The sequence below is a fragment of the Nematostella vectensis genome, chromosome 3, assembly GCF_932526225.1.
Source record: "Nematostella vectensis chromosome 3, jaNemVect1.1, whole genome shotgun sequence".
NCBI lineage: Eukaryota > Metazoa > Cnidaria > Anthozoa > Actiniaria > Edwardsiidae > Nematostella > Nematostella vectensis.
Genome location: NC_064036.1, coordinates 1,629,875 through 1,640,630, shown reverse-complemented (window position 1 = coordinate 1,640,630; position 10,756 = coordinate 1,629,875). Strand labels below are relative to the sequence as shown.

General features: G+C 39.0%; 1 protein-coding gene across 1 annotated transcript; it reads left to right on the top strand.

Moving 5' to 3' along the window:
* Positions 1–127: 127 nt before the first annotated feature.
* Positions 128–10,656, top strand: LOC125561231. The gene is made up of 13 exons (XM_048725053.1): positions 128–275; positions 871–894; positions 1,041–1,065; positions 1,158–1,242; positions 4,945–5,087; positions 5,495–5,606; positions 6,347–6,417; positions 6,862–7,030; positions 7,943–8,052; positions 8,198–8,309; positions 8,592–8,786; positions 8,886–8,924; positions 10,383–10,656. Exons 1-13 carry the CDS (start codon positions 230–232, stop codon positions 10,551–10,553), a joined length of 1,302 nt encoding a protein of 433 aa, XP_048581010.1. The 5' UTR covers positions 128–229; the 3' UTR covers positions 10,554–10,656.
* The last annotated feature ends 100 nt before the right edge of the window (positions 10,657–10,756 follow it).

Below are 10,756 nucleotides of genomic sequence, written 5' to 3'. Positions count from 1 at the left end.
TTGCATGATTTTGGCTTCTCTAAGGCTATAACTATTTATTTGGCGTCTATAGTAACAACAACAAAGCAAAACAGTCACACTGTGCGTTCTTTTGTCCACACCCAACAAAAATTATAACGCGAACCAATAGACATGTTTCCAATTCACGGACTTTGTTAAAAGCAACGTCACGAGTTGTAGGTTTGGTGTCATTTGGGCTCTGGCGCTTGTAAGACAGACCTGAGCGAAAATGAAGGCAGCTTTGCGGTGTTTGGCCATTTTTCTTGGACTCCAAGGTAAACGCTCTATGGGTAATGTAAGTCTAGCGCTAAAATAATCCAAACACTTAAAGTGCCCGAAATTCTTCCGTATTTCTACTTTCCTATTTTTAAAAATTGAAAAAGAATTTTATTCATATTTGTTGGTGGCGATACACTCTACTAACTTTTATTAGTATTTGCGAGATAAAACTTTTAGCAGGATTTTTAAATTGAAACTCGCTGTCGAGTAGAGATGACCGGATAAAATTTGTTGCGCTGGAAGTTGGTTTTTGCACCTGCCCTAATCACAAAGCTTTAAAATCGGAATCCGTGTTTGGACTGGGGATGACTTTCTGCGTGTTATGCAGAAATGCTAACCACACACTGCAACAACTACACAACTATCGCTACCTTTGGAAGGGGCTATCATCAAGATGTCCTTTTCTGCGGCCAGGGGAGGGGGTGGGGGGCGCCCATGCATATAGCTACCTAATTGTCGTCGCCTTTTCTTGAATCAGATCCCCAAAGATTTCTACCTTGTTATAATTCTTTTAACAATTATTAAACATTGAATAAGCCCTCATGTTTCTGGTCTCATAGTTATAATGACATATCGTTTGTGTTTTTCTAGGTTTGGCTTGTGCAAGGATGTCAGGTAAGCGGTGTTTTGTTTGTTTGCATAGAATTTGCTTATTTGCAATCGCATGCGGCTATTAATCCCACGAGCAGCATTTGACTACATAAAACCATCAACCGAAGCAAAAAACATAAATATAAGGTAATTCTATTTTTATTTTCTAGAAATCACAGAAAAATCCAAATCAAGGTGAGAAAAAGAAATCGAAGAAATTCCACATTTCTTTTCTGTTTATTGCTTTCACTCAGTCACCTAATTGGGGATATTTTCTTGCTGTACAGGATCAGAAATGCTTTTAACAACGGATATGCCATTGACCCCTTATGGTTTGGGCGAGCTTCTGCTGACTTCCTGGCGAACCTGACGGTAAGAGAAAAAAATATTGCGTTGTATCCCATAGTAACAGCTGCAATATTTACAAAATACTTACTGGTTGCCTTAGGATTCATCTGATATTTACACTCGTATCAAAAATTATCATCGTACCACGTTATATTCCGCCTACGTCCGTTTAGTATATTCATTAACAAAATGGCGTAACAGACTCAAGTGTTATTAACTGAATTACATGCAATGCGTTCATAACCGTCATCGTTTTTTCTAGACATTCTACCCTCGACATTCAACATTTTAACCCTCGACACTCTACACTCGACCCTCGACAATAACCTACATTATTCTTCTTTATTTTTTTGCGAAAATTCTCTTAACAAATTTCGCGGGTCTTTAATTTCGCGATCGCGAAATTATAGTTTATTATAGGTCAGTTATAGCCTTAGGTATTTACTTTCGCAAATTTTAGGTTCATATTACTTTATTTTTTCGTTTAAACAAAAACAAAAAAATGAAGTAACCAACAAGTGAAACAGGACCAGTATATTGAAACAGGACCAGTTTATTGAAACAGGACCAGTGTATTGAAACAGGACCAGTATATTGAAACAGGACCAGTATATTGAAACAGGACCAGTATATTGAAACAGGACCAGTGTATTGAAACAGGACCAGTGTATTGAAACAGGACAAGTATATAGAAACAGGACCAGTGTATTGAAACAAAAGCAGTGTATTTAAACAGGACCAGTATATTGAAACAGGACCAGTATATTGAAACAGGACCAGTATATTGAAACAGGACCAGTGTATTGAAACAGGACCAGTGTATTGAAACAGGACAAGTATATAGAAACAGGACCAGTGTATTGAAACAAAAGCAGTGTATTTAAACAGGACCAGTATATTGAAACAGGACCAGTATATTGAAACAGGACCAGTATATTGAAACAGGACCAGTGTATTGAAACAGGACCAGTGTATTGAAACAGGACAAGTATATTGAAACAGGACCAGTATTTTGAAACAAAACCAACATAAAAGTTCACGGACTTTATTTTTTGCGAGTCTTTAAGTTCGCAATTTGTTTAAATTTCGAATTTAAGTAGGCGCGGAAGGTACACTCATGTTTTTGTTGCCGTGTGCCAGTCCGCCTGTATGGTGGACATGATCATACATGTTTTTGTTGCCGTTTGCAAGTGTAACCGTCGGAACTTGACATTTACCGTGCGGTTACGAAAAATGTAGAAACAAATGCAATACTGAAGGCAAAACTATCAGGTTCTGACACCAGCCAAAAAGTAGGTAAAAATAAATGGAATGAAACGAAAACGATCGAGCGAAAGGCAACGTGAGAACGAATACATGATGCAAGGCATGGACTTATAAGGATTTATTAACAAATTAAATGATAAATTTTAAGTGATAACAAACATAGTTAAAAAACGGAGAAAAGGTGACCTAAGCCAAAGGCTAGTTTTAAAAACAAAGTACTTACAACCGGTAAATCAAACTGAACACAACTGGCATGACAGGCCCGTACGGACAGCGCTCTAAGCTTGTAGCTTATCTCTGCTGACTGTCTTCCCTGAGCAACTGCATATCTCGCTCCCGCATCACGCCGCGCAAGCAATGCGTCTCCTTTGCTCAACGGTACTAAACTAAAAAAAAAAACTAACAGATACTGTAAAAACAGCCGCTTTTAAACTCGCTTGGGGACGCGCATTTTTCTAGGGACGCTAACATTTACTACCGTTCAAATTACTCAGCGTCCATTGTCCTGTCAAATTTAGAAACTAATCTTCCTGGGAAATGGTAAAAGGACGCTTACTTGATTCAATTAGCACTATCAAGTTATTGATACTAATCTAAAGGAATTCGAAACGTGTTGAAAGTAAATGCCTAAACTTGCACGGATCGAATTAGAATCACGTTTGAGAAACAATCCGTAAAATACGTAAAACAATTATAATCGCAATCCAAAAATCGCTTACTTAAAATCTTTGCAAAATCTAAAATAACCCAAAATACCACCCGGTCACACCAGTCTGCCTGTATGGTAGACATACGATAATACATTTTTTTTATGCAAGATCATTTAGAAGAGGGCGACGGCTAAAAAGTAGGCGTTTTATACGTTAAAACGGATAACAAAAGGCGTTTTTCGGTATCGTTATTACGGTTAACCGTAATTTTTCACTTAAAGACCAGTGCGCGTTGCGTGATAGAGGTAAGAACAACTGTGTGTAGGAGATTACTATTGCTCAAAGCTTGAGATTTACAGTAATAATATCTTAGCCGCCTCGTCAAGCTTCTAGTGTCTAGTTCCACTTCTGTCTCCATTCCAGTTCGCAATAGACGTGCAATTTGTAGGCAAAACAATAAAGTATGAGCGAATTAGATAAAAAAAAATAGGCATAGGATCACTCTGGTATGTCATTATCCTAAAAAGCAAACTTTTTTGAAGCCAAATCCGATAATAAACGCCCCGTGGAGATACTGCAGAAAACCCCCCCTCTCCCCGGTAGGCGTTTCCAGATAGTGCTCCCAAAAAGCCAGAAAAGTGCTCCCAAAAACACCTAAAAAGTGCTTAAAAAGTGCTCCAAAATCAAAATAGTGCTCAAATAGTGCTCATTGGCGAAAAGAAAATTACCGTATATTTTTAAAACAATTTAGAGATAAGTTGTGTTTTATTTAAAATTAGAATAAAAGAAAGAATATTGCTTTTATTAAATACATGCATTAGAGTATCTGATATTGTTGTCCATGAAAGGGTAAAGCCAAATCCGATAATAAACGCCCCGTGGAGATACTGCAGAAAACCCCCCCTCTCCCCGGTAGGCGTTTCCAGATAGTGCTCCCAAAAAGCCAGAAAAGTGCTCCCAAAAACACCTAAAAAGTGCTTAAAAAGTGCTCCAAAATCAAAATAGTGCTCAAATAGTGCTCATTGGCGAAAAGAAAATTACCGTATATTTTTAAAACAATTTAGAGATAAGTTGTGTTTTATTTAAAATTAGAATAAAAGAAAGAATATTGCTTTTATTAAATACATGCATTAGAGTATCTGATATTGTTGTCCATGAAAGGGTAAATCACACTTTAGTGTATAACAGCTAAATGTATTATAAATGACTTTGTTCTCTTTTGTGTTTTTTTACCTTTGTTATTTGCATACTACTGAAAAACATCACCAATGTCAATGTCAAACCTGATAACAGACCTTAATTAAAACAATCTCCTTACGATAAATAATTACAATAAATGTAAAACAGGAAAACATGGCAAACAGATCTTCTAGATAAGGCATTCTATAATTGTAATGAACTCAACAGACTACCCAATATTTGTGGTTACCAAAGCACAGGCTACCCATTAAAATGTCGAAATCACCAGTCTTACAGTCTTAGCCTAGTTGAGATAATAGTATTTGTAGTTAAGGAAACTAGAAATGTCTATATAAGACAACAAAATCTAGTAATTTTGGTTTAAATAGCTAGAAGTTGACTTGTTTACCCAAAAAGTGCTCTCTGATCAAAATAGTGCTCCTAAACCCAAATTACGCTAAAATAATGCCGAGCACAAACTGGAAAGGCCTACTCCCCGGCCCCGGAAAAATCAGGTCCTTTTTTTCTGATTTCCCACCCCCAAGAAAAATCTTGGGTAAGGGCCTTTATATCGCTTTTTGTCTAAAACTAAACTTTATCTAAAGTAAGTTATTTTGTTTTTATTTAACAGAGAACTCAAATTTCGGGATTGAATGTCGAGCAGGCCCGCGCAGTGAGCCAAAGAATGTGCCACGTCGCAACAAAGAGAGAAATGGGAAGCTATTTGTCCAAATTGCCAGCAGACAAATTTCGAGCATTTCTTAATGAGACAAACAGACAAAGGTCAGGCAGAGTACCATCTATGTGGTTTATACGATTTGTCACGCACAGAACCATGTAACAATAAGTAAGATATTTATTGTTCCCATTTTGTGGTGGTGGTGGTGCTGATAATAATAGAGACTTAGGAGGGCAATTTCTAGAAGGACGTACTGGGGGGAGGTGGGACACTGGGGTATGTCCCCCTCCCCCCAGTATTTTTAAAAAATGTAAGGATATCACCAGTAGGGGTTTGTGTGCCCCCCAAATATATATTTTTTAGTGTTTCTGTATCGTGCCACCCCCCCCCCCCCCCCCCACAATAATTCCATTCCTGCTACGGCTATATGTAATGATCGGCCCGTGTTGCTTTGCCTCTAAATCTTTGTCCACCAATGATTAGACCTAATATTTTCACCACAGCATTTGAATAGAGGAATCCGCGATAGACTTAAGGAAGTCATCGTTCTTCGAAAGATGGAAGAAAAGTCTTTGGTTAACTGGACCCAACAGGATATAACAGAAGTTGAAACGGTATTGAGAAACAGCAATTGGCCACTGTTCTGATAGCTACTATGTGTACAATATAATTTTTGTGGTAAAAATACTCCCGATCGAGCTGAGCATTATCTATAAGTGATTATATAAGAAACTACCTATTTTTCATGGAATGTACCAATAAATCTATTAGGGAGTCTCTGCAGCCACCATTTTGTCATTCTAGCGAATTACCAGAAATCTCATCGTCTTATTTGGAGAAACTTTGCAGTATAGTCAATAGAATTCGGTATGCGCATAAGAGTTTACTATTAGGCGGTTACATACAACAATGTGTGTGGCTGCCAAGGGCTCTATAAAGTATCACCTAGTACCTAGAACAGTAAAACCAGTTCCTAGAACAGTAAAACCAGTTCCTAGAACAGTAAAACCAGTTCCTAGAACAGTAAAACCAGTTCCTAGAACAGTAAAACCAGTTCCTAGAACAGTAAAACAAGTTCCTTGACCAGTAAAACAAGTTCCTAGAACAGTAAAACCAGTACCTAGAACAGTAAAACCAGTTCCTAGAACAGTAAAACAAGTTCCTAGAACAGTAAAACCAGTACCTAGAACAGTAAAACCAGTTCCTAGAACAGTAAAACAAGTTCCTTGACCAGTAAAACAAGGCGCGTTAGCCAGGAGTTGCTAAGTGGGGGGCGGAAGTCTTGTTTTACGACAGATTTTTTTATTACCACTATAGAGTTTCCCGTCTAACATTTGGTGTTTTATTGTTTCAGTGTTTAGGCGGGCTATCGCCTAAATTGCTGCTACGGCTTGTAAAAACCAGTCTGCCGAACCTCCTGAGTGTGTTAGTAGTAACTGTCATTAGTTATTCGTCTATACTACGTCTAAACTACGTACTAGTGATCTAAGAAGAGCTAGCTAGAGCTGAGGGGGGAATTTAAATATGGCAGGGTGAACATCCCCAACCCTTTCCCTGACCCCCTTTTCCCGCCATCTGCAAATAGATAAATTGGGTATTGAATCCTTTTTAAGTGGACAAATTTTCGTCTAGACAGTTTACAAATTTGGAGGATGAAGGATTATCTGGACAGAGAGGAGGTCAAACTTGCTCAAATGGGGCCCAAATCACGACATCATCAAGTCAATGCAATTTTTTTTTAAAGTTTTACCACTCTTTAGAATTAGTTCGCAGTGGCGTACATACCCACAGAAAAACGCAGGGTGGGGTTCTTAAGTAATTCACTAGAAATGGTTAAGTTAACTAAACGCTATTCTTTCCGTGTGACAGAAAATCAAAAATCGAAAGAGATCATACACCGTCTGCCGGCCAAATGAAAGCAATGTGTTCCGGAGCCAGGCATTACTATGGTAGCCCTAGTGAATGGTATCGTCAAGCTCTTAGAATGTTTCCCGGATGTCTGCAGACGAAAGAACTGGATAATATCCCGGGTTCTTTGGTGAGTAATAAAGGTCTCTCGCCAAAAGCGCCAGTTATCGTTTTGTCGAAGGGCAAAACTAGCTCCACGTCATTGCTACAGATCCGCAAGTAGCCCTAAAGACATCGAGATTACCATAGATTTTATAGGCTCTTAGAAGAATGTCAAATATTCGATATTCTAAATTACTCCTTCAAACTAGCATTTTTTAGCCCTGATGACGTCATCGGAGACATGTTGCGCGACTGTTGCAGCGATGCTTAGACAGCTGTACGTTTAGAAAGTGTCTCAGGGACAGGGGATGGGGTACTGAGGCACCCCCCTTCCTCCCCCGATATTAAAAAAATACTCTGAGGCCTGCTCTGGTTCTGGAGTGCCAAACCTGATTGATTCCGACGTCGACCTGTTCATTAGGCTCGATTTCGAGTTCGTTTCTGTGAGCCCGCAGTACGTGTCTTAAGCCCAGCGGCCTGTCCATGTGCCTATAATCCAATTCTACTCGGCGACAGCGCAATTTATGAAAATGGCCGGCTAAATCCTCCTTCTTAAGCATACTTGCCAACTCTCCCTCATTTTGGACATCTTCTCCCGCTCTCCCGCGCGGAGCACCAAATCTCCAGCTTTTTAGCGATATCCTTAATAGAAAATCACAATTTGCCTATTTTTCTATTTTTTGTAGCGCCACTTATCCAACACGCATGTGAGATCTTTATTGTGCGCGAGAGCTTTCTGAACGGCAAACGTCTGCTGATTGATTCAATAATAGCAGGAAAGCCATTTTGCTTTAGCTTGAGAGCCCCTTCGGGGGTATACCCCACCCCTCCCTCAAAAAATAAATATACCCCATCCCTCCCCCCAAAAATTCTCAAGCCTTGAGATTTTCTGTTGAAATATGTCTGCAGCTTGTTCGGTGATTACATTCGTTTTGGACAGATTCTTGATTCCATTGAGTCACTGGGTAGAAACATATTAAACAAGGACCAGATGAAGAAAGTGTGCCGAAAGCTACAAGACACAACATGGACGGAAGAGAAGATAAATAAGTACGTTTACTCGTAATCAAGAAAAATCATGAATGATAAAGATTATAAAACAAAATACTGGGAAAGGGCAAGGGCCGGTTATATTGCCTATTGTTACAGATGATTTCACGAAATTTGTATAAATGTGTTTTTTCACTTGTCTCAGGTTGGGAGGGTTGACGGGGTGTCTTTCCGATGAGGGCATCGACCGTCTCGACCCTATCGTCTTGCTGAACGTTTTGCCCAACATGGATCTTTCCAAGATACGCAGAGGAAAGGTAGTCACAAAGCCATGACAATCACTAGACAGGACGGACATCACAAAACTACTTGAAAAATAGAAAGACAAAGAAGTAAATTACCTCGCCAGAGCTTGAACTTTGAACGGAGATGAAAATCAGTTCGGGCTAACGGAAGTCCGAGGTAGCGGGGTCTATTGATAGCAGCCAATAGTCTTATATGAATAATGGGAAAATATAAAACTAAAAAAAGCCCAGAACTAGGCTAAGGGCAAGTCTCCCTTTCGATTTAACGATGCTCTCTGTTCTGTAACATTACAGAAAAGACGATTGTTTAAAAAAATCACTGAAAGGAAAGGCGGCCCTGCGAACTGGACGAAAGAAGACGTCGTACGCATGGTGCAACTCATTCCTGCAATGACTCTTCGTGAGCTGAAATCTTTAAACTTGGCCAGGCTTACCCTGTCGGAGAGACGTAATATCAGAAACATCTACAAAGACGCAACCCCAGAACAGGTGCCTTTTGTTTTCTTCCGGTGGAGCACTGTCCTTGTATTCTTACGCTTCTTTTTAAGCAGTAGGCTTTGATCTAATTCTTTTTTGTATTAATTCCAGAGAAAAGCTATCGCCAACGGTTTGATAGAAAACAAGGACGTAAGTATGCTCAATAGCAATAGCAAGTGGTCTAAAAGTGCCTCGGGCTTGAGCGCGGGAGACCTGTGATGTTCTAAAAACGCTAGGGCCTGGACCTGTTTCAAAATAGCAGCCTAAAAAATTGTAGAAAACACGAATACATGCAAGTTTACGTGGAAATTCTCGACGTACACGGTTCTAGGGCGACAAAAGAATGAAAAATATGCTTGAGGCGGACTTTCAAATATGGAATGTAATGTCTGTGGCAAAGCCCTCAATATTTTCTTTATCAAAGATAAAGCCCCGAAATGCTTACGGATTACGGATTTTGATGATTATTCAGCGGATTGGCGGATTTTGGAAATACGGCGGATCACGGATCTGTCGACAATTTGGGTGCGGATTTCGGATTTTGACTGCTTTGACGGTCCAATTTCGGATTTTAAATGAATTTCAATCGATGCCATTGTTTATCTGTCAAAACATGCGGATCTAAAAATATCGTACATCTATTCACCCCCCCCCCCCTTTAAGGCTTCACTCAGACTTTATGGGTCTATAAATATAAATTCAATCCAGTACAAAATCAACTGTATATTTTCTATTTACGTTTTCTGTGAAAAAAAAAACTTGTTATTAGATAGCGCACGGGCCAGCACCAAAGTTTGAAATTATGGAAAAGGGCATTTTAAGTCGCTCAAATGAAGTAGAAAACACATTCGACCTACCATGGATTAATTCTATCAAAGCTAAGTCTAGAATTAAAATTGGTGAGGAAACATCGCCTCTTTGTTCCTTTTTCCGTCGGATGTTGAGCTTGGAGCACTTTTTCTTTTCCTGAAACGAAGTGCAAAGTTTCTGGCAATCTTTCCAAGCTTGGTTATCAAGCCTCAATATACATCTTCCTCTTTTAAAAGAAGTAGACGTAATCCTTGGGGCTTTAGCGGTATTTGAGAACTCTTTGCTGATCAACCACCTTTTGATCCTAGCTAAATATCACATCTGAAAGTAAATTGAACAAAACAAAACCATATCGAGATTGCTTCAAGAAAAGGGTGAAAGTAGTTTTCCAAATAGAAAAAACAATAGCATCTGAAAATGATAAATTAGAGTTTCATTATAAGAAATGGGGCCCAATCCTTCCCTTTGTCCATTCTCTCTAACGGTGACTTTCGTTGTTCGGTTTTTGTCTCTGTTTTTTATTTTTTTTTATTTTCTCTGTATTAAAATTTAGTTTTTCTTTTTTTCCGTTTAGTTTGAGGGGTATGTTGTATAGGGAAATAGTGCAGTATTGTTTGTATAATGTGTATTATCAGTGTTGATAATAAAAATTTATTTTAAAAAAAGTTTAGAAGTAAGCGGCGAAGTATGAACGCATAGCAAGCAGATGGGAGATAATGTAAAAATACAGGGCGGCCATAACAACGACCACCAAAAGTTTTGCTTGCTATGTCTGATAATGCTTTGTCGTCTTTGTAGATTTCTAAGTGGCAAAGCAATGACGTCAATAGCCTTGGAAGCTTCTTGTTTGAGCTTCATATAGATGAGGTTTTTAAAATACCACCTTCGGCTTTGACCAAAGATGTCATAGGAGGACTGCGACGCCTCCCGGAGATATCGGAGGCGCTGATACGTTTGATAATAAAATAGGTAAGTAAAAAGAAAGCATGCAGCTTTGAACGAAAAATGGAGACTTACTCAACCGATACCCGACGAACAACGGACAAACATTGAACCTTCACGAGCAAGCAAAGAAAATAATTCACACAGGATATGATCAATACGGCCCACACATTGGACACACACCGGACAAACACACCGGACAAACAATGGACATAATTAATACACAGCCC

Coding starts and splice junctions, on each gene's coding strand:
- LOC125561231 (XM_048725053.1), top strand. CDS start 230: ATGAAGGCAGCTTTGCGGTGTTTGGCCATTTTTCTTGGACTCCAAG. Junction 1,243..4,944: donor ACTTCCTGGCGAACCTGACG/GTAAGAGAAAAA, acceptor TTTATTTAACAG/AGAACTCAAATTTCGGGATT. Junction 8,310..8,591: donor CCAAGATACGCAGAGGAAAG/GTAGTCACAAAG, acceptor GTAACATTACAG/AAAAGACGATTGTTTAAAAA.